The sequence below is a fragment of the Phaethon lepturus genome, unplaced genomic scaffold, assembly GCF_000687285.1.
Source record: "Phaethon lepturus isolate BGI_N335 unplaced genomic scaffold, ASM68728v1 scaffold30799, whole genome shotgun sequence".
NCBI classification, from domain to species: domain Eukaryota; kingdom Metazoa; phylum Chordata; class Aves; order Phaethontiformes; family Phaethontidae; genus Phaethon; species Phaethon lepturus.
Window position 1 is genome coordinate 14,946 of NW_010563283.1, and position 26,900 is coordinate 41,845.

At 37.7% G+C, this 26,900-nt stretch overlaps 1 protein-coding gene across 1 annotated transcript in view; it reads left to right on the top strand.

Moving 5' to 3' along the window:
- MED13 (mediator complex subunit 13) overlaps nucleotides 1–26,900 on the top strand; it is a gene marked incomplete at its 5' end in the record, with an annotated part of 54,488 nt that overhangs the window by 14,167 nt on the left and 13,421 nt on the right. The window contains 12 exons of the mRNA XM_010294529.1: nucleotides 11,824–11,969; nucleotides 13,058–13,255; nucleotides 14,154–14,348; nucleotides 15,301–15,463; nucleotides 15,769–15,879; nucleotides 17,897–18,580; nucleotides 22,557–22,773; nucleotides 23,695–23,779; nucleotides 24,138–24,259; nucleotides 25,456–25,546; nucleotides 25,720–25,934; nucleotides 26,411–26,607. Coding sequence (XP_010292831.1) covers nucleotides 11,824–11,969; nucleotides 13,058–13,255; nucleotides 14,154–14,348; nucleotides 15,301–15,463; nucleotides 15,769–15,879; nucleotides 17,897–18,580; nucleotides 22,557–22,773; nucleotides 23,695–23,779; nucleotides 24,138–24,259; nucleotides 25,456–25,546; nucleotides 25,720–25,934; nucleotides 26,411–26,607 — 2,424 coding nt within the window. The remainder of the gene's footprint in view (nucleotides 1–11,823; nucleotides 11,970–13,057; nucleotides 13,256–14,153; nucleotides 14,349–15,300; nucleotides 15,464–15,768; nucleotides 15,880–17,896; nucleotides 18,581–22,556; nucleotides 22,774–23,694; nucleotides 23,780–24,137; nucleotides 24,260–25,455; nucleotides 25,547–25,719; nucleotides 25,935–26,410; nucleotides 26,608–26,900) is intronic.

Below are 26,900 nucleotides of genomic sequence, written 5' to 3' on the forward strand. Positions count from 1 at the left end.
TACTAAGTTTATCTTTTTTTGTAGGTGTGGCTGACTTAAAAACTAAACCAAACCACCACCAGCCCCTCTCCAAAGCCATTCTTCTCTTCATGATTGTGGATGTACATATCTTAATCAGAACAGTTCTGAAGCTATATTCTTGCCTTTTGGGCATTTCCACCATATTTCAATTAATAGGAATAGTAATATTCATAATGCCAGTCTCAAAAGCATGCCATTATTCTTCCTACATCAAGAAGCTATTTAGCCTTTTTTCAGAAGACTTTCTGTTTCTTCCTCTGATAGAAATATATCTCCCCCAAAAGTGGTGCTTCTCCTATGTAGAAGTGGCCATCCTATGCAGAAGTGGCCACAGATGAAGGTGGCAGGTATTGCATCTGTCACAGGGAATAAAGCCTTTCTGTTCAGGAAGGTTGTAATTACTTCTGTATATTGCTGTTGTTGATTAAATGTGTATCTTGTTCTTAAGGAGGAAAAAAGTTACCTGTGTTGGTTTTTTGGGGGTTTGTTTGTTTTTTTTTTAATTCAACATTGAATAGTTGGAGAAGTACAGGAAGAAACTGTGTGTACCAAAAATAGGAAGGTTTTGCCCTACTTGCTGGTGTCACTGCATGAGTGTCCTCTTGCTTAATTTCAGACCTTGCTACTGTTATCTTTAGCACCTACTTCCATCCCATATCGTTATGTATGCTTTGCTTTCTTGAGGACTGCTCTTTGCATTAACATTTGGAAACCCTGAGATCGTATTCATGTGCCTGTATAATTTGAAGGCGCGTAGTATATGAAGTCTGCTACCAGTTTGCTTCAGATTATAGTTTATATTACCCTGCACTTTGGGGCTTGGCTGGCCACTATATAGACTTGTTTTCTGTGTATTATAACTACAGATTGCGAGAAGGTTGGTTGTTCTTGGTGGCAATCTTTAGTTTCAAAGACTTTGATTAGAGACTGAGTAGTCAGTGCTCTTGATGATGGAGGTAACTTCTTAACATGTGCTTTCTGGAGCCATGGTTGAGCCATGTGCAGGGCTTTGGTCCCACTTTTTCACTTTCTTCCTCTTTGAAGGATGCACAGATAGAGCTTTTTCTTTCATTTGATAGTGATCCCATCTGTTTTTCTCTGAGTTCTGTTAGAAAGCATGTGGCTCCAGAATATGTGAATTTTCTGTTATCTGGTCTCCCAATAATAGAAGTCAGTCCTGTTGTACTGCTTGTGTGTATGTGGTAGTGCAGCAGATGCAAGGCTGTGATTTCTAATAGTGTTTGGCTGAGATGACAGATCCTCAGGCAGCCATGGATTCCTGGCTGCTGCTCTGTTGTTTTTGCTCCTTGAATAAAGTTACATTAAAAAAAAAAGGCGCTATTTCATCATTGCGTTGCATACTTTTTAATTTTAAGAGGACAGTCCTTAGTGTTTGTAAACTGATGCCACTGTGGCATGTGAATAGATGGCCAAGAAAATAAGAATTAGATGGTTTTAAGTGTTCGCTGTTTAATTATGCTTAATGATGTGACTCCTAAACCAAACAAACTTATTAAGCTAACCTCATATTATTGTTTAGTATCTCTTAAAAACTTTGCTATGGAAAAAGCAAAAAACCCGGGTTTTTGCATTGTACAGTCACATGCTGCATGTTGACAATGCTGCAAGGTAATAACTGTGATCTTCTGCTCTTCCCTCCCTCCCTCTGCTTCTCCCCAGTCTAAAACCAGCACTGAGAAAAGTGAGACAGTCATGTATTTGGTGAAATTTGATCTGTTAGAACAAGTCACGATTACCATGCCTGAGGAAACTGTCTGAGGTTTTCAAGTATGCTAGTTCCATTTCTGTTTATAGATAGGGCAGGAATGGAGTAGCTAGCTCCCTGAAGTGCGTGTGGTGGGTTTTTTGTTGTTGCTCGTTTGTAAGTAGATGAATTTCAGTTTTCACGAATGGGTGATGGGGGTCAGCAGGAGAGCAACAGTAGAATAAAAGACTAAAGAGAAGGTTTTGCTCTTAGTTGTAACCAAACAGGAAAAGAAATCGTTGCCTCAGTATTTATCACAACCTTTTTTTCGATCACTTAAAACGAGGTAGATTACAGAAGCTAAATAGTGTGGTTTAAATGACTGCATATTAAGTTACAAAGTTTGGAATATAGGAATGTCTTTATCTTTTCTCCTTTCCAACCTATTGTGTTGTTACTGCCACATTCAGAAATACGGTTGGGTATGCTTTATTCAAAAATCTACCCTTATAAATGTATAAGATGGAGATTGTGATCTGCTGCATCCAATTGTCTATCTCTTCTGGTTAGACTGCTCAAATAACAGTCTTTGGATGAGACTTTTTCTCTTGCTAACTGAATGCTAAAATAGTGTTGTATATCTGGAATAAATATAATTAGGAACCTTGTCAGATTAAACACTCTTAGATACAATTCCTTAATGAAGATTAATGACATTCCTAATGAAATAAAAGTATGAAGTGGTTCTGTGGAGAATATCTCCTGAAGTTTTGGTGATAAGAACTCACTAGACTTTAACAGAATTGAAATACCAGTAAGTAAATAACTGAATATTCCTGATTTTGTGGGAGGATCTGATAAACAACTGAAAATGTGGAATACTAAAAGCGACTATATTACTTCTATGGTTGCGTATTTCCCCCCCCACCTTGTAAATAGGAGATAATATAACCAATTGCAGTGGGTGGCAAACCAGAACTTGTGTCTGATGAGTTCACTTAAAAAGCAAAACACAAAAACCCACCAAAAAACCCCCATCGCACACCCAAAACAAACAAACAAAAAACCCCACTTGGAAAATAGTAAGTGATAAGCTTATCATACCTTACAGAATAAAACTTGCTGCGCAGGTTTCACAGGTAATGCTGTTTAATGTTAGTCTGGGTACAGGATTTTACAATGCCAGCCCACTGTTCTTTTTTTTTTTATGGAAATACTATTTTATCTAACTGATATAAATAATAAGTATATGACTTCATGGGAAATGACTGCTGAAAAATATTCTAGATATAAATTTGGTTTTGTTATAAGCCTTTGTATGTGTAGTTATCTTGATTTGAAGGTCTGCTTATGAAGGTTCTGAATATGTGTATTTTTTTTCCTCTCTACCTCATCTTGCTGGGAGGAAGAGGAAAAACTAGCCACAATGGATTTGATTCCTGAGTTTGCTGCAAACGTGTTGGCCCATCTGCAGTCTTGAATGGCCATGGCTGCGGTGAGGGGGATTTGTTTTTTTTTTCAGTTGGGCCATGGAAATGGTCTTGCTGCCTGCTTCAGCAATGTTTATATTGATAACGTAACAGCAGTTACCCTGCAAGAGATCAGCTGTTGTCTGTTTGGTCTTCACTGCCCTTAAGACAAAGGGGATGCTCTGCTTTTGGTCCTGAGCCCACATTTCTGCCCTATCCCCCTGTCTGGCTAGTCTTTTCCTATTTCCCATGGGGTCCTCTTTCAGTAGGAACAGAGTAGTTTGCATCTTGATCCCTCTAGAATGAGGCTGTGAATTATTATTAAGGAACAGAATGAGGAGATTTCTGGGTGCTAAAGCTCAAAAACCTCTTCATACTTGAGAGAGTTGACTATATAAGAACAACATGTAGCCACAGGTTTTGCGTTTGTTTTTATATATTTAATTTGATACTTTAATAGCTGAACCTACAGGGCTCTTCCTTGATACTGTTGGAATATTTGCTATTAAGTCTACTCAGCTCTTTCTGCAGTCTAAATTTCTTCCCTGTGTTAATCTTTAAATCAAACAATGTCAACATTTTTTTACAACAGCTCTAATGAGTCTGTTCTGGCATCATGTACCGGCAGGAGAGCAGGTGATGTTTTTCCTTTTACTGTAGACAGCTGGAATTGAGAGCTGCTGTAAGTAGGACAGTGCAGGATAAACAGCAGGAGCTGAGAGCATTGATCACATGATTGTCTCTTTGGAATATTGGGTTGCTACAGAGACTACAAGCAGACAAATTTAGCACTTTACATCACAAAGCAGTTTTCTCTTATTTAGCTTAAATTACAGTGGTAGCTGGTTCATCAGAAAAAATGAAAAATTGGTATGGTTCTTGCTTTTTAGCTTTAAACAGTAAATCTATGCTCTTTTTGTTCATTGAACAATAAGATAATGCAAAAACCATACAGATACTTCAGTTTTTGTTAAATGAAAATTTTATAATGTATTTCAATTTTGAACTTTGGAAAAAATCTGGCTTAACAAGATGTTTGTAAATGTTTCAGAATGGGAAAGAGCAATACATTGAAAGCTGTTACGCCGTCTTTGAAACAATGTCTAGCTATTATCTGCTTTCCAAATACGTTGTGGATTCTTATTCTTTATAGCACACGTAGTCCATTGTGAAAACTCAAGTTCAGATAATTAAGATTTGCATCCTCAGTAACTAAAGGATTCTAAAGTATAAGACAACAGGTTTATTAGTCTCATTTAAGTTCTAAAATACAGGAACATGAGCAAATTCTTTTTGTAGTATTGCTTATAATTGTGTCTGGAGAAATACATACTTTTTAGTATGTGTATATAAACTTCTGATTGCATTCTGAAAAAGTCAGTTTTGCCTCTTTGTAAGATGTCATGCTATAGTTTTAGTAGTATACAAAAATGAAACCTTTTTGTTTCAACCTTGTTTTTATTGGGATGAAGCTAAGCTCATTAATAATGAAGTTAATTTAAAAATGTGGAAGTCTTTAAGGTGAATATGACTTAGGAATACTGGTCGCTTGCTACATTCCTATTTGTTTTGGAGCAAGTAACTTGGTGATGGAATAAACAAATATTTTTAACTCGCAGGTCTTAACTAAAATCAAAACATCCTCAGCTATGTGAAAAATGTTTTGGAGAGCTTTTTGACAGTAGTCATTAATGATGTGCTTTGAACTGAATTTTTTTTTCTGCTTTGCTGTTAGCTATGTTTTTTACTTTGTGTTACCGAAGTCGGCTTTCTGCTATATTTACCTTCATGACCATAGAGAGTTACTCAGAGATGCTTAGAAAAACATCTGCTGTTCCGTCTTGCTGTCAGTAGTTAGAGATGCATGTGTATGTTGAGATCTTATTACTTCATGTTAAGATACAGAATAGGTAGCTTGACAGAAAATGTAGATGTGCATTTGTTTAGATTTCTTTGCGCTTTCACATTAAGGATATTAATGCCACTGTGTCTGCTTGAAGTGCAGATCTTGTGACGGGGCTGATACAAACTCTGATTTATACGGGATGTTATACGGGAACTTTTAGCCAAGGGCAAGAAAGGCATGCTTGTGAACTGATTAACGACGATTCAAACTCTAATCATAAAAAGTAATACTGGAGTGTAATGAGTATGTATGATAGCATGTTATTCCTAGAGAATGAGGAACCAATTTCTCTTATCCTCTATTTCTCAGCTCCCAGTGCTTAAGAAGCAAAACACCCCCCCAACTAAAACAAAACCAAAGAAAGCTTCTGAAATATTTAATAATTGAAATAATCTGTGTACTTGCCTGGTGGGTTCTTTTTTTCTCTCTCTTTCATTTCTTAAATAAAAAAACCTCAAATGTTTTTCCTGGCAATTATTTTTGGTGCTGCGTTAACATAATCTGATTTTAGTATTTTACTTATTTCCTATTTTGCTTATTACAGCAAAGGCATACTTAATTTTCTGATTCTTTCTAGTCTGAATTAAGATTGTGGAGTTTTCTAATTCAGGGTTATGGATGGTGAGTGGAAATTGAAGATGCCATGTTTAAAATAAGATTGGCTGTTGAAGCAGCGTAGGTGTGAAGGTGGCTGCATAGAAATCTTCTCTTCATTAGTGCGTTGCAGTGTTACAGGTATGCCTGGAAGATGTATATCATCACAAAGAACTATTCTGAACCAGCACTTAAAAAGAAAAGGTGGTAGATGGGTTGTCTAGAGGGAGTTGCTTCTGCTTCTGTTAGCTCAGAAAGCCTCAAGTGGCTTGGCAGCTTCACTCTCTCTTCTCCATGATGAGAAGCCCTAGAGCGTTGCCTGACGAAGAACAAAGCGTATAGTGTAATGTATCGTAGAATAGAGGACGATGTTGAGCATGTGGTCAGGTATGTAATTCCTGGAGACTTACTCTTTGGCAGTGTTTTGTTTTTTTATCCTATGCGGGTTGCTATAGTGTTATCTCTCAGCCTGGTTAAAGGAAAAAGAAAAAACCAACAAACAAATAACTGAATCTTGAAGAGTCTTAGGGCTTCATGGTGTGTGTGTCACCTTAAAACTTCTTTTCTAAATGTTTATTTCCAAAAGAACCTATTTAATTGTGAGACTGTATTCTCCAGCTGAAGAATTTACCCTAGAGGGCAACTGTCACCTTTTAAAAAGGAACTTCTTTGATATTTTAAATTTATTTAAGTGGCATACCAAAATAGTCTGTAGTGCAGAATAACTATTTGGAGATGCTTCAATTTGGGCAGCTATGATGCATCAGTTGGGAACTGTCAGGTCTATTGCTGCTGCTAATTGTTGTCAGCCAGTCATGATATATTGATTCTTGGTCAAAATGCCCTGGAGGAGTCTGGGTGCTAGCCAATACATACCAACTTTTGGCAAACATTTTCTAACAGTCTGAAATAATGATGCATATTAATTAGAGACTTCAAACTGTAGCTGATGTATTTGTGCACCTAAACGAGGTGTGTTCTGCCCCGTTGAAAGGGAAATGGTAGAACCCTAATTGTGACAGCCGTTAGTTCTGGGACAGTAATTTTACTTTGCAATGTCCATTTTCCCTCATGTAGGGATAGTACATAGCTTATAAGGACACAGAAAATATTTTGGTAGGGTTAGCAGTGCTTTGACTTGGTGAGCCACTCTTGGTTCAACTTGGAAGTAATTTACAAAGACTATCTAGGAAAATATGAGATGGTAATTATTAAAAAAAAACCACCCCAAACCCAAACAAAACCCAACAAAATCCAAAGCAACAACAAAACCCCCCCAAACCAAACAAAAAATGTCTCTTTCAGTTGAAACATTTGGATGCTTTTTGGAATTTACTATTAAATGTGCTATAGGGTTTTTTAGTTGGAGACTTCCTTGTTGCTTCTGATGTTGCAGTCTCCTTGCCTTTCAGCCGTAGTGTGGTGCTGGTTTGAAGTACGGAATCTAATGAAGTGTGGATTAGTGAGGTTCTAGTGCAGCTAATGTTTGTGAAGCACTTTGAAGATATAAAGCTCTATGTAAGTACTAATGTGGAGAAAAAAAACAGATCTAATTACCTTTTTATCAAGAAGGTATTTTCAGATTTGCTAATGGAGATGTAGAAACCTCATGTATATGTAAATTTTAGTGTGCTTTTCCCTGCTACCCTTCAGTTTCTCTTACAAAGGTGGAAGTGGAAATTGTATTGAAATTGTCCACAGCAGTTTCTGTTTCTTTTCACATAGAATCATAATCATTTGTCTCTGAAATGAAAAGATCTTTGTTTTGCATGATTAGAGTGAAGAGGGAGTACGGGGGAATCAGAAGTGTTTTTTATACAAATGTATTTTAATGGAGCATAGGTGAGGATCAGTCCTTAAGCGCTTCACTGTTCCTCTCTGCCTGCAGGACAAAAGTTCTGAGCATTGAGGTATGGGTACTTTTTAAAATATTTCAGTCAGAAGATGCTCTGCACAAATTATGTAGTGATCTTCTGAGCTACTTTAAGAAAAAAAGTCTGCAAATTAAAGGAGGCATGGGTTGAATTCTGCGTTAGCAGGCAGGAAACCACCAGCTTGCTTTCTGTTATTGTGTCCTTGACTGCTTTGTAAAGGTAATTTGCCTATTTACCCCAAAGTGATAAGTAGGTAATTTTTTTTCTCGATTAGGATTTTTGGCTGTGAGATGAGTTGAGAATAGGAGAGAAAGACTTAGAGAAATGGTGGTTATATAGATATATATTCTTTCTTTATTTATTTATTAATAGGTTATGGCAAGGCTTGAGAAGATTCCTCCTAAGCTGAGGTTGAGGTGCATTGTGTACTAGCAGTCAGTTGCTGGAAACTTAAGGAACTAGAGAATGTACAAATGTATTAATTAAAAAAAAAAAACCAAAACAAAACGTGCATGTTTAGAGAGTTACTTGCTAAGTCCATAAAATGGTGTATGTAGAGCCATCCAGTAAGTTAGAGCTCTGGTTCTTTGTTTTCCTTCCTCCTTTTCTCCACTCCCCTGCAAAGAGCTTCTGTATGGTTTCGTTGTTGGTTTATTGTGTTTTTGTGGTTTTTTTTTTTAATTGTGATTTTTATAATTGTATTTCTTGTGATTATTTCACATGCATTGATATTTCCTAAAGTTTCGTAACTTAACAGAAATTATGATGTTATATATGAAGAAACAGTTTCTGAGCATGACTAGCTAGGAAGAAATTTAATGCTACGATTGAGTACATGAAGTGTTAGTTTTGCCTTTGATGTTAACCTTTAGTTTTAAAGACGACTCCTGTTTTCAGGAGATACTGTGTGTACCATGTGAAAATCTGTTTCCCTTAGATTAAGGACAGCACTGTTTTTACTATGTATTTCTACTATGAAACAATATTATCCTATTGTACATAAAATGACTTTGCTGCACCTCTGGAAGTCTGAAACAAAAACCCAAGGTGGTGTGCATCATTTTGCTGTTTAGCCCTTAAATTTATAACCAGAATTAGTAAACATTTCTAATGTTTGGATTTTCTAGAATGAATTGTACCATAGCAGATTTGCTCTCCCAGCCATACAAGTAGTGTGCTTGCAGTTTGCATGCCAAAGCTGGTTCAGTGATGTCAGTGACAACAATGGCTACTCTCTTGCTTTATTATTTTGTTGGAAACTTCTCCTCTGCTGGGGGGGTGGGGTGGGAGGGGAGTTCTAATTTGGGGGTTTTTTTGTGTGTTTCTTTTGGATTTGGCTTTTGCATGATGACCTTGAATTTTCCTTGCTACTTCTTGGGGCTGGTTTTGCAGTGTAATGAATCAAAATGCTTCTGTTATCATGCTGATGCTTCTCTTTGTCTTGGTTTATTTGAATTCCATCAGATTATGCTACAATTGTCTGCCCTTTATCTATGTAATAATGTGGTGTTTACAAATGACATAGCTTAATTGCATTTAAAATGTATTTAAAGAATATGTGCTTTTATTTTGAAACTTTGCCTTGCTTACACTAAGCTTCTAAATTGTTACCTGCCACTCGGTACCAAGAACACTATCCTCTCTTTCACCTTAAACCATCCAATATGATTTTAAAATAAAATTAAATGTGAAGATCAGTCTTCAACTACTTGCATAAGGATTAAAATTTAATCAGACTTCCATATAGGAATTTAGTGGTGTTTGCTAACCATGTGACTTCACTTGAACTTAAAATCGTCAACAAGATGCTTAGCTCCATCATCACTGTATTCTGGAAACTAACTTTGCTGGGATTCCTAAGCGCTATGGTGTTTCATCTGGAGGGAGTATTCTGTCCAGAGCTGGGTTACTGAAGCAATTGTGCTGAGTAGTTGTCAATGAATAGTGATAATTCACTTGTATGCCTGAATCCTGCCTTTTTTTTGTTCCTAAAACACAATTAAAATTGAACAGATCAGCATACCACCGTGGACTTGATGCACCTTGAAAACTGCTATGCTTCAGTCCCGGCCAGCCACTGAGAGCAGTTCCTCATTGAGTTCACTTCATGGCCTGTTTTACGTTACTGTAATAAAAAAATGTGCTGCGCTTCCTGTTCCTCCTTGAACGGTTTGTGGGTTCTCTCATCCCTGTAGTGTTTTAGGTCCCTAATTTTAAACCTGCTGGTAGGCAAAGACGTGTATTTAACACAGCTTTCTGTCTCCTCATTGTGGTGACTATCCTGGTGGCTGCTCTTTGAGTCTTTGGGGTGAGACTTGGTGAACCCATTTATCTCTGTTTCCGTAGACTGAACAAGACTCTGCCAATTCCAGAAACCTTTTTTTCCCCTTACTGTTACTGTCCCAGCATCTACCTCTGGGTGGAGGAAGGAAATGTCTCGGAAATGACATTAAAGATGTATCCAGTAACTGCACGTGTGGAGGTTGCATTTTAATAGGGTTGCTCATGTGCTTGGAGTTTGTCAGTTCTTTCTTCATGCCCTGGAGCTCTGTTTGTATCTTTTTTTCAGGAATGCAAAACTTGCTTTGTGTTCTCATGCTGTAACTAAGAAATGCAAGCATTTCGTGAGGCCTGAGAGCATGCACATGATCCTGGGCGTTAGCTGATGGGGTCTAATTTTTTTTTTTGGGGGAGGGGGTGGGGGTGGAAATAGTGGTGTTGCGTTCGTACAGTCTTTTTAGGCTACAGTAGTTCATGGCGTTCTTTTCCATTTGACCTTGCAAAAAAATGCACTAGTATCTGCAATTTTGACTCACTTAATTTAGTCTGTTTCCCTTGACTTGTTTCTTTTCTTTTCCTGAGACTGAGCAGGTGCTTGATGCCACCCTCCTCATAGAGAAGGGTTTATTTTCTGTTCAGTAGTTTAAAGTACTTTAAAGGTTCTCCTTGACTTTCATTCTTCTGTTACTGAGATGGTGGACCTAATTTAATAGCATCTTCCTGCTTTTAAACATCTGTTCTTTTCCTATGGGAGTGTATTAGTCTGGCAGACACTCGAGATAACTTGTAGCTAATATAACTGAAAAGTGCTGTGCCTGTACAACTTCTTCCTTAAAAAGACAAAAAAAAAAAGTTTTTTCAGATGGAATGGGCTATGAAGATGTACTGCTTCTGTGGCGTCCTGGCAGGGATCTGCTTTTTTTGCCTTCCTGCCCTTTAATTAAAATTAGTAGAATACATTTCGCATAAACCACTGAATTGATTTGGATGCAGCATAAAATATTTTGATAGTTGTACTTGCAGGGGTTTGTTTATATTTTCATAACAAAATGACAGCTAACAGAGCTGCAAAAATTGGGAAGTCTCTGAAGCATGATCCTGTGAGGTAGAAGATTTCATGGAGTTGCTAACTAGTAACTGTGTATAGCACTGTGAAAACAGCATTTAATTCAGAGTTATAGGAAGGAGGTATGTTTATTGTTGGGGTGTTTTTTGCTGTACAGGACTGTTTCTTTTCCTAGAACACTCTGGACTGAGAAGCTATCAGTGAGGCATCTGATGTTAAGCATTGATACTTGCTTCAATTACTTTAGTTAACAATGAATTAAGCTTTGGGGGTTTTTTTAGTTGGTTGTATCTTCCCTTTTGTGTGTAGGTATGGGATTTCATTTTTAGTTACTTGATTGGCTTCAGGAGCATGAAGATAAGATTCAAGTTAAAAACAAACAAACCCAACTCTTCTCAAAGCTGTTGCCATTCTTCCTGTTTTTAAACAAGTTACTTGTGGCTAATATTAAATCTTAAAATACAAATTTTGCTTAGTGGATTTGTGACAGGAGAACCTAGATATGACCTCACTAAAATTAATACATGTTCAGAAATATTTTCATATATTTTAAGGAAATATATAAGATATAAAACTATTAAGTTAGACCTCATTAGACCTCTACATCTCAAAATATAAAGTGACAGTCGGAGATTGAACACTTAGTGTCTGTTGTTTTCTAACTGATTGATCTTTGGTTTTGTCTCTAATGCTGGAATGCTTTGTAAACACTTCCAGGGAGCACGTATTTAGCATTTTCTTGCTATTTAGGTAGAAGGGATTTTTGATTGCTTCATTAATGAATATTTTGGGAGGAAATGCCTTCAAACTAGTGAGAAAGCCATCAACTTGTTTTACGTTCTGTACTTAAGAATTGTTGTTTCTCTCCCTTCCACCCCCCCGCACCCTTCCCACTTCTCTTTCCCCAGCGAGCACTTGTCCTGCTCATTCACCTTCTTCTTACATGGAGATAGCAATGTTTGCACCAGTGTGGAAATCAGTCAGCATCAACCTGTGTACCTGCTTAGTGAAGAGCACCTCACTCTTGCCCAGCAGTCTAACAGCCCTTTTCAAGGTAAGTTTTTGCCAGTCAGTAGTGAGTACTAAAATGAATCAATCCTTGAGTTGCTGAGAATGAGGACTTCTGCCAAAGACTGGAAATGGGAGCAGAGGCGTTACCTGTTCTGTATTGATTACGCGTTCTTCCCAGATGTCCCCTGTCTTGACGTAGTCCGAAGCCCGTTGGTGTATCTCAGCTCTTCTGCAGGTGGAGGACTTCTGTATTTGTCCCTTGGCATGTAGTCAAAGAATTCGTCTTCACAACACAACAAACTTAATTTCCAAGTACTGTCCTATTGGTGACTTAAATATTTTGCTTTTTCAACATGCTTTATAACCCCCACGTATCTTCATCAATGCCTCTTTTAGAAATCCATTTCTGACTCAATGTACTTAACCTATTCACTCCCCCTACCCCTTTTTATTTGGCTCTTCCTTGCCTGTAAGTTCCTTTGGTTCCACCAGCAGATGCAGGCTATGCCCTCGAAGACAAAGGAGCGATGGGGCCTGAGTCTGGTTAGTGGGCTGTTTGATCATTCCCTGTCTTAGACAGACTTGTGTTGGCTAGAGAAATCAGTTCTCCTGCATGACCACACACTGCTCTTTGTTTATTAATGCTCAGTGTCCAAACTCACTTTTTTTTTTGAATGCAACTTAACAGCAGCTGTGCTTTCCTAATATGGGCAAGACTAAACATGAAACAGATTACTTCCCTGTATATGCATTGTTGTTGTAACTGTACCAAGCGGAATGAAAGGATGAGGAAACTTATAACTGTTGGAATTTGAAGTAGTGTTTCTTTATCCCCCCTGTAAGAGACTCCTTGCTAGCCAAGAGGAAAACTTGCTTGTTGCTTGTTTAAATAGATTAATTTGTAATCGTTATTGTGGTACCTTGATTCTTACAGAACACATACCCTTAACAATGCATACCTATTACAAAAAAAATTGTGCAGTACAGTAAAATACGATTAGGGTGCATTTTGACTTAGCAATGGTAAGTTGTTTTTTTGGTGTGGCTGAAATAACAAGAATGCTGTTTCAGTGGGGAGGAGTGAATTTTGTTTGGGTAGAATCTCCAATGTATTTTTATTTATCTTTTTAGTTATTCTAAGCCCCTTTGGATTAAATGGCACGCTCACAGGGCAGTCATTCAAGCTTTCAGATTCATCGACGAAAAAGCTTATTGGTGAATGGAAACAATTCTATCCTGTCACGTCTAACCTAAAGGAGGGATCTGAGGAAAAACAAGAAGAAATGGATTGGGAGGATGATTCTTTAGCTGCTGTTGAAGTCCTTGTTGGTGAGTACTTTTGATTACCTTTTAATCATGGGAATAAACTGGCTGGTTAGATATGCAAAATTCTGGATGCAAAAGTGACCCCACTTTATTCTTTTTGCAACTATTTGCAACTGCTGTTGGTCTCTTGATTTTCTACTTAGGACTATCTAGAGTGAGTTGCTGCTTAAAGTGGGTTTTGCGGGCCTGTTAGTGGGAGGTGTTTTTCTCTATGTGCCTTGACAAGCAAGATTGTTTTTAAAATAAATAAATTATTTAAAAAAAAAATCAAAAAACCCTACACTATCACTGTTGACATCTGAAATTCATCAAAAGCATGTTGTACTGTTTCAGATTCTGCCTTTCAGGGATGTCTTCAAAACCACAATCCTGGAGAACTTAATGTACTCGGGCACTGCATTTAGCTTCTGCTGTTCCTAAAATCTAAGCCCCTGGGATGCTGTAGTTTGTTCCTCTGCTGTGGGCTATTGACCTTTGATTTGCCAACTAATGTAATAATTTCTCTGTAATGAGTGTTACCGACTTGTATTGCAGTGATGGCTGGAGACCCTGATGATGATGGGAAGGGGAATATTGTCAGTTTTACCTGAGACTGAAGAGTATGTTCTCAGCCTTATTTATAAAAAAATGATGGAAGCAAATAGTAGCATATAAATGCCAGGGCTGTGTCTGCCTGTATATACAAAGCCCTTTTTATTCATTCACCCAAATCTTCTGTATAAAGCAAATCATAAAGTAATGATGAGGGTGACAACAGAGACTTTTTGTCCAAGGATAATGCTTTAGTTAGGTAGAAAGGGTAGGAAAACTTAGAAGTCAGTGGTAAAATGATCCATTTGTTGATTATTTCAAACATAAGTTTTAGGCAATTGACTGTAAAATTGACATGCTCTTTTTTCAGCTGGTGTGCGAATGGTATACCCAGCATGCTTCGTTCTAGTTCCTCAGACAGACATCCCTGCTCCTAGCACCGTAGGGGCATCGCACTGTTCAACCACTTGCTTGGGTGTCCACCAAGTGCCTGCTTCCACAAGAGATCCTGCCATGTCTTCAGTAACTCTGACTCCACCCACATCCCCAGAGGAAGTTCAAACAGGTATCATAAAATTAGCTTCTGCATGTGGGGAATCATTTTGATGGTTTCTGCTTTAAATCTAGCAGTGTTTGGAAAGAATTCAGATGTTCTCTGTGCAACTGACTTGTTACCAAAAATCACACTTCTTTAGTCATAAATCTGTTGTAGTAAAAACAATTTTTATTGTTCAGGTTTGGGCAAAATTAAGTTGAACGCTGTTTTAAGTTGCTGAAATGAGGACTGCTTTTGTACCTGATGTTGTTATCCAGTACTTTAAATTTCTGTGGTCATGTTTTTGGTTTTGGTTTTTTTCCCCCTCTGTGCGTGTATGCATTCTGGCACAGCTTTATAAACCTCATTGTGCATCGCAGTCATTAGTGAGCAAGGTGATGTTTTCACCTTTTTCGCAGTCCAAGGAAGATTCTTTGTAGCTAAGTTTTTCCAGTAAGGCTTTGTGCCCTCTGAACTGTGTGTGAGGAGTGGTTATGGTAAACTGCTTTAAGTCAAATTGGGTAAGGCTCACTGGTAGTTTCAGGTGGCTTTACAAACTGTTCCTCTTGTGCAGAGGAGGTTTTGTTTGTGTTTTCCCCCCAAAGTCTTCTGTTACCTTTAGTTTGACCCTTTATTTTAATAATACTGTTAAATTTCCTAACAGGCAGCTTTACTCAAGTTTTCCTGATGTATGAGCAATGTTGTTATCTTTTTCAGGTCTATAGTTTCTTGGAAGATAAAGAATAGTCAGCCCAGTTATAACATAAACATACATGGTGCTGCTTTTTTCTTATGAGGGGGAACCATGTTATAATAATCAACCACTGTACCTACATTTTCTATTTGTTTTTCTTTCCTAACATTGAGTTAAGAAGATACTTTTCTTCCTAAGATGTTTGTGTGGTGGTTGAATTGGAGTAATAGTGGTTGTGAGTGTATCGCCTGGTTGCCTAAAACTCTTTCCTCTGATGCTGCTTTTCAGTTGATGCTCAATCTGCCCAGAAATGGGTGAAGTTTTCTTCAGTTTCTGATGGATTTATCTCTGACAGTACTAGCCATCATGGTGGCAAAATACCTAGGAAGCTAGCCAATCAAGTGGTGGACAGAGTTTGGCAAGAATGCAATATGAACAGAGCACAGAACAAGTATGTACTCATTTTGTGAAGCTAAAAAAACCCCATGGTATCCTGCATGTTTGTTGTAGAAAGTAGTTCTGTTCAAGATGCTGTGACTGCTAGTAGAAAGTACTTTACTCTTAGTAATAAAACATTTTAAAGTTAATTTGTTCCTAACTAGTAGTTTGCTTAGCTCTCAGTTTAATATGTTAGTAAAAGGCTATTTGTAATTTCTTTGCTGAATCCTGTGTCACAAAACTGTTCTTGAGGTTTAACAGAAGATAAGGAAAGAACATATGTTGATCCCAAATAACTCTCCTGATATTGAATCATAGGAGGAAGTATTCTGCTACATCAAATGGCTTGTGTGATGAAGAGACAGCTGACAAGGTAGCATCCTGGGATTTTGTTGAAGCCACGCAGAGGACAAATTGCAATTGTTCAAGGTGCAGTACTTGGCAAGCCTGCAGTCCAACAACGTACATTGAGATTGAAGTGCTCAGGAGAGGGCTCATGATGACTCCTTTAGGAGTAATTAAGCAATAGCTGCTTGTAGGAAAGCTGTAACAAAATTTGTATCTTGTATCCTAAATATCATTGTAGGTCTTGAAACTCTGCCCAATAAGATAGTGCAGAGGTTTTTTTATTCAAGTGACTCATCTGAGTGGACCTACTGGCAGTTCAGTGACAATATCTGAGTCTTGGGCTGGGACTCCTTAGGCCTGTGTATGGGTAGAAATGATCTCACAGCAACTTTCTTGGGCTGCAGTGGAAAGGGAATGCCTGTTTATTTAGGAATTAAGAACCTTTTCTAGAGGGCTGTGGCATTAGCCTTGAAGGGAGAAAGCTGTTAAGCAAGATGATTGTAGCATTGTGTCGTGATGAATATGAAAAGGAAACCCAAACCTGCTTTACTTTTTGGAAAATACGGCATTCCATAGGTGGTTGTATATAAAACTGCTTTTCTGTGGGTTGATTGCCAGTATATGGTGTTTTTTTTATATTAGCTGGGGAAGAAGGAGGATCAAAACACAGGGGGAAAGTCTGAATTTAACTTCCAGTTTTTGTTATGACACTTGTTTTGAAACTGTGTGCAGTTACACAGACTGTTAATACAGTTGTTTAAAATTGAGAATTCACCAAAATTAATGTCTCTATTTCTGTGCTTATGGCAGAACACTAATCTTTAGGTGACTGAAGTGCTGCAAAGTTTTAAACGCTTTCTCTGATTTAAATATTAACATTGATTACCTTGCAATGAATATTGGAATCTTAAAAAAAAAAAAAAAAAAGTCTGGAGGATATAGCATTTTGAAATAAATGCATTTTTTCCCTCCTTTATTGAAATGGTTGCTTTAAGATCTGTGGAAATACTTGTGTCCTGAGAAGAGCTGAGATGGAAGAGGATTAAATATCCTGTTAAAGGAGAATTTAGATATGATAGAACTAATTAAGAGAAAACAATCTATTAACTGTGTGAGGTGTGCATTGGAAGTATGTAGTTGCCTGAAGAGAAATTGCAAAGACTTAAAACCCCTTATTGTTCTCTGTATTTTGAATTCTAAGTGGTGAAAAACATGTATGTGTATGAGAATTTAAGGTAAAAATAGATTTTGATACCTCTTACCTTTTTATTCCTGCCTGATCCTGTTTGTTTTAATACAAGTTGCCTGCTTCTTACCTTTCCTAATGGAAGAGTGGCAAAGAATACCCAGGCACTAAGGATGTACATGCAGTTCAATAGCTTAATCACAAACTTTTAATTCTAGACTTTGGTATTTCATGTCTCTACTTCAGTCAGATGATCTAGAAAGTTGGCATCTTGAACTTAAAAATGAAATGTTCAAGCTCAAGTGCATTTATACTGGGGGGGAAAAAACCTAACTGTATTAATGCAGTCGAGACATTGAGTTTTTCTTTTTTCCACACTTGCTAAATTTGTAGGTAAATAGCTACAAAAGCTTCAAAATAGCTTTTGTAGGACTGAGCTTGGCTTCTATGTTCTTGATGTTAACTTTCCACTCGTTAACCCATAGAGACTTGGACAGCACTATTGGTTAGTATTGATGCTTGAATTCAAGAAGTTGTCCACTAATTCATATGTTATTCTACTGATTCATCAGTGTTGGCAGAAGTTAAAAGTGACAATGTATTCATGTGACTATTTCTGTTAAAAGCAGTTATAAAATACTGTCTTTAGTTATGAGGATGATATGTGTGTGTGTGTTTTGCTCATAGGACAACTTTTCCAGGTTTTTCAAATGGCCTTCTAAAGTCTTGCAATGCTACTCAAGTCATTCAAATCTAAGTTATGGTCAGAAAGAGGCAGCTTCACTTCAGAGTGGTATAAGTTTCAGATTTCTATGCTTAATGGCTTAGAAGCGGGTTCTTATCTAGTGAAAAAGAACATGATAGACGTTGAAAGATTAATGTGAAGTATTTTCCCTTATATTAATTCTGCAGGCACAAAAATCTCAAACCAAGAAATTCAGGTCAACAGGGGCAGGCACCACCTGTGGGCCAACAACAGCAAGCAGCTCCAAAGCACAAGACAAATGAGAAGCAAGACAAAGGGGATAAGCCACAAAAACGCCCTTTGACTCCTTTTCATCATCGTGTATCTATCAGTGATGATGTTGCCATGGAGGCAGATTCAGCGAGTCAGAGGCTTGTGATGACTGCACCAGACAGTCAAGTGAGATTTTCAAATATCCGAACTAATGATGTAGCAAAGACTCCTCAGATGCATAATGCTGAAATGGCAAATTCACCTCAGCCACCACCACTTAGTCCTCACCCGTGTGATGTAGTTGATGAAGGGGTAGCTAAAGCTCCTTCTACTCCTCAGAGTCAGCATTTCTACCAGATGCCAACACCAGACCCCTTGGTTCCCACAAAAACAATGGAAGACAGACTCGATGGCTTGTCTCAGCCTTTTCCAGCTCAATTTCCTGAAGTTATAGAGCCTACAATGTATGTTGGTACTGCAGTGAATTTGGAGGAAGACGAGGCTGATGCTACTTGGAAGTATTATAAAGTTCCAAAGAAAAAGGATGTGGAATTTTTACCACCTCAGCTTCCAAATGATAAGTTGAGAGATGATCCAGTAATACCTGCTGGACAGGAAAACGTAACGTCAGTTACAGAGTAAGTAGTGCTTAATACTATGGTGATAACGTGAGAAAGTGAGGAAACGAAGGCTAAAGGCAGTAGTTTCTTGTTATAAGCAAGCTTGTCACTAAAGCATAATGCTGGTCTCATCAGCTCGAGCAGTAATGCTGAGTGTGTGAGAGTAACTATCTGTGCTGTCCATATACAAGAAGATTATACTTGTGAAATGTGAGTATGAAGTCAAATATGTAGTAAGACATTCCAGCTTTTTCTTGTTAGAAGTCTGTTTTAGCAGATGTCAATGAAATTTATTTTTCTACTGTAAAATTAATCTGTAGACAAATTGTGCCTATTTTGGGACTTAGTCCCACATGAAAGAAAAAAAAAATTCTCATTTTAATACTTGCTTTCTTCATTATTTGAAGAACGCATGGATGGTCTCAGATGCAGACTTACTCTATTAAAGATAAAGTTTCTTCAACCTCAGTTCTGCTTCTGTCTTTATTTAGAAGAGCCCTTAAATTTTGAAAGCTGGTGTTTAGCTTCCTCGTTGTTCCCATCAGCCATTTAATCTGGTTTCCTGGAAGACGTTAACTTTAATGTAGGCTGCAACTACTTTCTAGTATCAGAAGTTTCTCTTTGGGATGAGTGACATAAACTGGCATACTCTCACATGAGGCTTAAGGATTTGAGGTTATCATTCAAAGAAAACAAGTGACTGGTATGTCTATTGTTACTGCTCTTGGACCTCAGATCACGTGGGAAACCCTTGTTCATTAAACAAAGTTTGTTTAACTTGAAATATTGAGACAGTCAGACTAGATCCTTGTTAGAACTTTAGCCTTTGAGCTACAGGAAATGTATTTGAGAACATGTATGTATTTAACGTAAGCTAATATTGCCTTGAATTAAAGTATGGGTCATCTATAGTTATTTAAAAAAAGGTTTTTGTTGAATAAATGGAATTTATTTCTGAAAGCTAGTGTCACCTAGCACCAGGTTTTAACATGTTCTGCTTTGCTGCTCTCTGTTTCAGTCGGGTTAAGGGAATTGGTCACTTTTTCTTCAATACTGCCTAAGTTTTAATTATGGTGCTTAGAGGCAATGGAGGGAAAGAATAGCACTAGTGATTTTTTTTTTTTTTAGTGTTAAAACTTACATTTGAGCTCTGTTTTACTGCAGAATGAATCAACATGGGTTTTCTTTACTAATTAAAGCAAAACTTCCCCAGAAAAGATACCCCCCCCCCCCAACCCCCAAACCACTACCAAACAAACAAAAAAGCCCAACATAAGAACAAAAAACCTGAAACCATTCAGCCTTCTGGGTTGTGTCTCCTTTGCTGTTGTACTGCGTAAGAAATTATTCCTGTCATCCGTCTTTTACAACACTTCCTTGTGAGGACATGCTGCAGGAGAAGGATGGTAACGGGAAGCAACAGATGCTGACATGTGAGCTTAACGTGATTGGGACCTGGACGCAGAGGTGACAAACTTTGACTTAGGGTTGTGATTGCGGGTTTAAAAAATGCATCTCGAATGCACCCAGAGTTGCCTCAATCAACACACTTGCTGTTGATTATTTTTGGCCCAAAATTTTTTGTTGTTGAGGTGAAGACGACTCTTACTGTAATCAGTATCAAAATATTGAGGGTTTTTTCTTTTCTGCTGGTTTTTTGTGGGTTGTGTTTTGTTTGTTTTTTTTTTTTTAGGGGTTAGTGTACTTAATTTGTGGTAGAAGAGTTGAAGCAGCTATTCACAAGACTGAAATTTTATGTTAATTTTCTGTTTCATTGCTGGCAGTGGAAAGCCACTGATGGCAGTCACATTGACCTTGCTGCGTAGGAAAGCTGTGAGAAGAAGTAAATATGCTGTAGCTGTTGATCTGTTCTTGTACACATTTTCTTAGCCATATCTTTTATGTTCACCATTTAAGAGTTTACATTAGCTAGTACATGTCTCAACTCTTTCAAGATACGCATTTATAGAATCTTGTTGTTTGTTTTGTGGGTTTTTTTTTTTTGCCTTGAATTCATTTTAGCCAACCAGACAGAGAAAGATATGCTCTACTTCAAAATTTTCTTGTATGGCTTCTAGCTTTATTTAACAACTTACTGAACATACTTTCCACTCTCCCCCCCCACCCCACCCTGAGTATCTGGCTATTAACTTCTCTTCCTCTGTGGTGGTCAAAAATACTGGAAAGTGCTACTTGCTCTCGCTATGTATTTTTCCTGGTGTTTAATTCTTTGTTCCGAGAGAGTTGTTCCCATCATTCTTCCCACTCCCCCACCCCCCCGATAATTTTTTTGCAGGATTTAGAAAAAAGGAGATCCTCAATTCCATCAAGTGCTACTCTAGACATAAATGCTGATGGTGCTTGACACAAGGCTGCACCCATTGCCCTGTTGTCTGGGGTGTGCATGCTGTGGTGGTCATGCCAAACACAAGATTTTATTAAGCACAGATGACCAGCTAGATGGATTTGACAATGTTGTTGGCTGTGAGGCATCTTCTTGGAAAGCTTATTTCTAGGAAGTTTCTTGACAAAGTAAAACTTTCTGTGTCCTGGCTCATACCGCATAGTTGACAGGGATGTGCAAGGCAGCAGGGAGGACGAGGAATTGCCGTGCATTTTGTGTGCACAGTTTCAAGGCTGAGCTCCAATTGAATTGTTCTGTATGAGGCTTTTCTTTCTCTCTGGTCTCCCAGAGGGGGAAATATAAACCTGTCTTACTCTAAACTCCAGATTAGAGTCTGCATCTAAGCTGCAACAAGCCCTACTAATTGTGAGACACATTAGTTTCTTACGGGATAGCATTTCCTTTTGGATAGAGGCTTGAGAAGGGAAAGAATAGATATGTTGGAACCTGCGTTTGGACTTGAAGTATCCCTCTGTAGTCTTCGTCCTTGCAACATCCCTTTTTCATTTCATGCGTGAGACTTCTGTAAATGCTTTTCACTGGTCATTCTGTTGCTGTTTGGGAGGGAAGGGGTTCTTGAGGCAAGAAGAAATTGTGTGCCTACGTTAGTCTGACACTCCTGACATACTTGTCGTCTTTGAAGGAATACCTTTCTCCCATGGTCCCTTTTGTATACTGGGATACAGAAAATAGAGTTTCTTTAGGGGCAGAAGGTAGAGGGGCATATGTATAGCTAATAAGCATAACATAGTTTTCCAGTTGCCAATATCTGTTTCTGTTGGTGCAGTGTTATATCTGTGAAGCTAATAAACCTGATACAAAAACTTAATTTCTGTGTACTTAAGAACTCCATTTTTGTCTCCAAATCTTAAGAAAAGAAAAATGCTTACAAAAATATGTTTTTATTACTCTTATTAGTACATTAGATATTGCTGTGTTGCAAGCTTCATTTGTATTGATAGAAGTGATATAAATAACTACTAAACATAGTGGCATTTGTGTGCTTTAGTAGTGGTCATTGCTTGGGCTTTTTGGTTAGCCTGGCTTTGTGTACAACAGAGTGTTGGTCTGTTTGTTGTATTAGACAAAGCCGGCTGTTGCGAGGGTTGGCATACTTTCTATGCTTAAATGAATTAAATGTTCAGGAATTACATTCTTAAAATACAGAAAATTCAGGTTTAATCCCTTATTTCTGATCACTTTTTTGGGCATGGATGGGGAATGGCAATGAGTAATTTTTTTAACCTGGTGGGTTTTTTAGTGGCTATAGATAGTTTAATACATTTGTACTTTATAATAAATGACAGCTACAACCTGGGATAAATTACTAATCTTTATCTGAATTGACAGTGCTTGTGGAGAGATGGGCAGAATGAATTACATTGCTGTATCTGACATGTGTAAGGAGGTTATATTAAATGAATAATGATCTAATCTTTTTCCCAAAAAGTTGTCTGAAGCTGGGGTGGAAAGGAAGAAAGTCGGAAGGGAAGATGAAGTTATTCTTGTAAAGGCTGTGTGATAGCAAAAATATTTCCACATTATAAATGATAAATAATATTTTGTGACTTTTTTTTTTCTTCTGTACAGATTAATGGTGCAATGTAGGAAACCTTTAAAGGTTTCAGATGAACTGGTGCAGCAGTATCAGAGTAAAAACCAATACCTAGCAGCAGTAGCGATGGAAGCTGACCAGGAACCTGAAATCGATCCTTATGCCTTCGTTGATGGTGATGTGGAATTCTTATTTCCTGATAGTAAAAAAGATAGGCAGAACATTGAGAGGGAAGCTGGGAAGAAACACAAGGTGAGTAAAGGAGTGAGGATACAAATCGGTGATGAGGTTAAAACAAACTGCTTTAGTCACCAAATATAATTTGAATCCTTCCCTGTCTATTTAGAAGTACATTTAAAAAAATGTATTCTAGCTGAAATGATCAATGAAATTATGCAGCCTGCCTCTAGCTACACCTAAACTTTTTTGGCACACTGGTGATGCTCGTGCGTTAGGGTTTATGCTTGTACTGGGGGAACACTGCTAGATCGGAACAAAAATCAGTCCGGCTCAGTAGCTGTTCTGTAGAAATGGGTGGTAGCAGGTGCTTAGGGAAGAGAGGAGGAGCAAGGCAAGTGCTTTGTTCATGTGTGGAAAGGTTTGGGGGTAGGTGAAGTGAACTCCGGCTGGTTGCCTGGACAGTGAATTGAATTATTTTTCTTTTGTCTTGCGCTTTAGCCACTTCCAGCTATATGAGGCTGCTACGTAAAACAAAAGTACACCCTCCAAAAAAGGAGAAAATATAAATGCATTGGGAACTTGTATATGAAAGAAATTTCTTTATTAGGACTGGTTGTGTCTGTATGTACTCCTGGTATTGAGAGTTTTCATTCAATAACCAGTATAGTTAATGTATAGCATTTGATATCAAGTGTTTTTCAATAAGGTGTTGTAGCAAGAATCCATAGCTTGCTTTTTAAATTTATCCCCAACCCCAAAACCTAAAATACACATTCATATCTGCGTGTTGCTGGCATGGTGTCTATTCCAAGCTTCCTTCTCCCTGAGCAAGTACCACTAACCAGACCCCCAGACTACACCTGGCTGAGCTAGAAGGCTAATGACAACCTGATACTTCTGATATGTACCAGAATTCCCATAGGGAGGTAAATTGTCCCCCACCTCCCCAGTGAATTTAAGCAAACTTCTCTACCTTTTTTTTTTTTTAAATAGGCTGAGGATGGGACATCTGGTGTTACAGTTTTATCCCATGAAGGAGAGGATGCGATGTCTCTATTTAGTCCTTCTGTCAAGCAAGGTAAAGAGACTTTTTCTCCCTCTGCTTTTAATTGTGCGATGTTAATGATCTCTTGAATAGTCAATAGATTCTAATAGGCTCCTAACCTTTTACTTTATGGGTTGTATTTCCTTGTCCTTTCAGAATTAGGAATCTGCATGGAACACATTTGCTTTGTTGCACCTTGCAAATAAATGTTGGCTATAAATCCAAATGTTATAAATTTGAAGGGACCTCACTTACGTGTAAGATAGTTGAGTGGAACTGAGAACATACTCTTCCCTCCACCCTAACTGTGGAAATAGTTCTTAAGATGTCTTTATTTTTTTTAATGAATATATATTGCCAGTGTTTTTGTAACATTTGTTTTTCTTTGTAGATGCCCAACGTATTGCTGCTCATGCTCGCACTGCATCAACTAGCCTGTTCCATGAAACAGACTTAGTGGTCTCTTACACTGACCTTGACAATCTCTTCAATTCTGATGAAGATGAACTAACAGTAAGTGATGTGCAAATGTAATGGCAGCTGCTAGACAAAAACCTGCAAGAAACAATTATGTTTTTTTGTGGTTTTGGGTTGGCTTGGGTTTTTTGGCATTTGTAGGAGAGGTTGAAACGCATATAAGCAAGTGTCGTGGCTCCTCTAGAGCAGACATACTGTTCTGGTTGACTCCTACAATCACATTTTGATACAAACAAGCTTCTGATCTTACATCCTTACTATCCAGACAGCGTATCCTTCTCGAATACACCTTTAGTTATAATTTTACAGATTTGATAGTGGTACTAGTGCTCTTTTCCTTATGGTCTAGGTTCTATTCAGCTAGTCAATAAAGGATACTGTACTGAAACAAAATGAAAACTTCTGAAAGAGAAGAGGCATTTAAACACGTGGATGTTCTGCCAAATAAGCTGCTTCGCTGCAGCAGCTATTTTCTTGGAACAGTTTCTCTTGCAGTCTCTGATAGCTCTGAATATTATCTTTCTAGTTTCTATTTCAATACAGTTTGTAATCAGTTGTCTTTTTCTGAACTGTACTTTGCTCCATACTTAATTCTAAATCTCTTTAAGCAGACAAAATGCCCATCAACTTTGCATGGGAGGTGTAGCTGAATAGGGGCTGAAGGATCTTAATAGCCATCAAAGGTCATCATTGTATAAAGCAAGTGTATTTGCTTTTAAACCTGAAGACTCTTATTTTCTATAGACTTTAGTACTGTCTAAACATCGTAAAATATCTCTTGTTCTTTTAATTTCAACAGCTTTTCTTCCCTGTACCTCTTGTTCCAGGATTTGTGTTTCTCTATCTTTTCTATTCCTGTTCATGTGGTAACATCAGTAATGTTAGCATGGCTTTGGGAGTGTGTATTTTTTTTTTCTGATAGATTGTGGGCAGCCTTATTTAGCTTTTTTTAATATGTCTGCTAACAGGCTGAGAGTTACTTTATAACTGGTCTTTCATTTTAATAGCATCATGACTTGATGGGAGAGCATTCTCTGAGTTACAGCTATTAAGGGAGGACAAGAGTAACCCCAACTACTAGCATTGGGCTTCTGACTTATTTTAATTTTTCTAAATATTACGGTGTCTCAGCTTTGTATGTTCATTGCACATGAAATGTCCTGTTAGCAAGAAATACGAACGTGTGTTCATGTCTGAAGTGATTATATTACAATACTTCTTTTCTTTCTTAGCCTGGATCTAAAAGAACAGTGAATGGTGCTGATGACAAATCCAACTGCAAAGAGGCAAAAGCAGGAAATCTAGACCCACTGTCATGCATAAGTAAGCTTTATTTGTGTTTTTTGTAAATAGAATACTAGCTCTAAACATTTGATTGTTAATATGTTGTGGGAATTTGTACACATACACTTCACTTGCCCTACTGAAATTTTAAGACGGAGAAAATACTTCAAAATGTTTTCATGCTCTAAATCCTACTTCTAATCTGAAATTAGGCACTGCAGATCTCCATAAAATGTATCCAACTCCACCCTCATTGGAACAACATATTATGGGATTTTCTCCAATGAACATGAATAATAAAGAATATGGCAGTATGGACACTACACTTGGAGGAACAGTACTTGAAGGGAATAGCTCTAGTGTGGGAGCTCAGTTCAGAATTGAAGTAGATGAGGGTTTCTGCAGCCCCAAACCTGCTGAAATAAAGGTAGGTAGTGCTGATAGTCTTGATAAATGTTTCTAATGATTATTCTTCAGTTTATTACTTGATCATGAATAGGAACTGTGGGAAATTCAGTACAATTTGTAACTTGTGTCCTGCATTATACTGGGGTAGGTAATGAATGTTCTAATAAGTGGTATATAGGATTTTATCACTTAAGCTTCAAGTGATAGAGTAATCACTTGATTACTTCAAGAAAGAGTAATACATAATTGGCCATTAGTAAGCTGAAGGAGTACATTTCAGTAATTGTAGTTAATTGTTTTGTGTTGGCATATTTCTTTTTGGAGAACCACGGGGTGAATGATGTGTGTATAAATCTAACTTTCCCTTTTGCAGCTATATCAGGATTTCACATTAAAGAGTTAATGCTTGAACTTAGTCACATTTTTTTGAGAAGCATTGTAATTGCTGAAATGATCTAATTTACATGCTGATGCTTTACCATGTCTAACTTCTAGGATTATTCTTATGTTTATAAACCTGAGAATTGTCAAGCTTTAGTGGGATGTTCCATGTTTGCGCCACTGAAGACTCTTCCCAGCCAGTGTCTTCCTCCCATCAAACTGCCAGAAGAATGCATTTATCGCCAGAGTTGGACTGTGGGGAAGTTGGATTTACTTCCCCCGGGACCTGCCATGCCATTCATCAAAGATGGGTATGACCTGTGCCACAAATCATAGAATCTTTAAGCTTTGTAAGGTGGTCAGCTTAAATCTTTAAGCTTTGTAAGATGGTCAGTTAGCCACACTACAGGAAGTACCCCTAAATTAATTATTTATTTAGATCTGTAATGAGAAATATTTGTAAAGACACACTGTGTTTATACAACAAGAGCCTTTAAAAAAAGTCCTCATGATTAAACCTTACTGTAACAGACTGTCTTCTCAAATAGCTTCTTAACTGTGCATACATTTTATTCATTGTCTCACTTAAAGGTTTCTTAGGGAA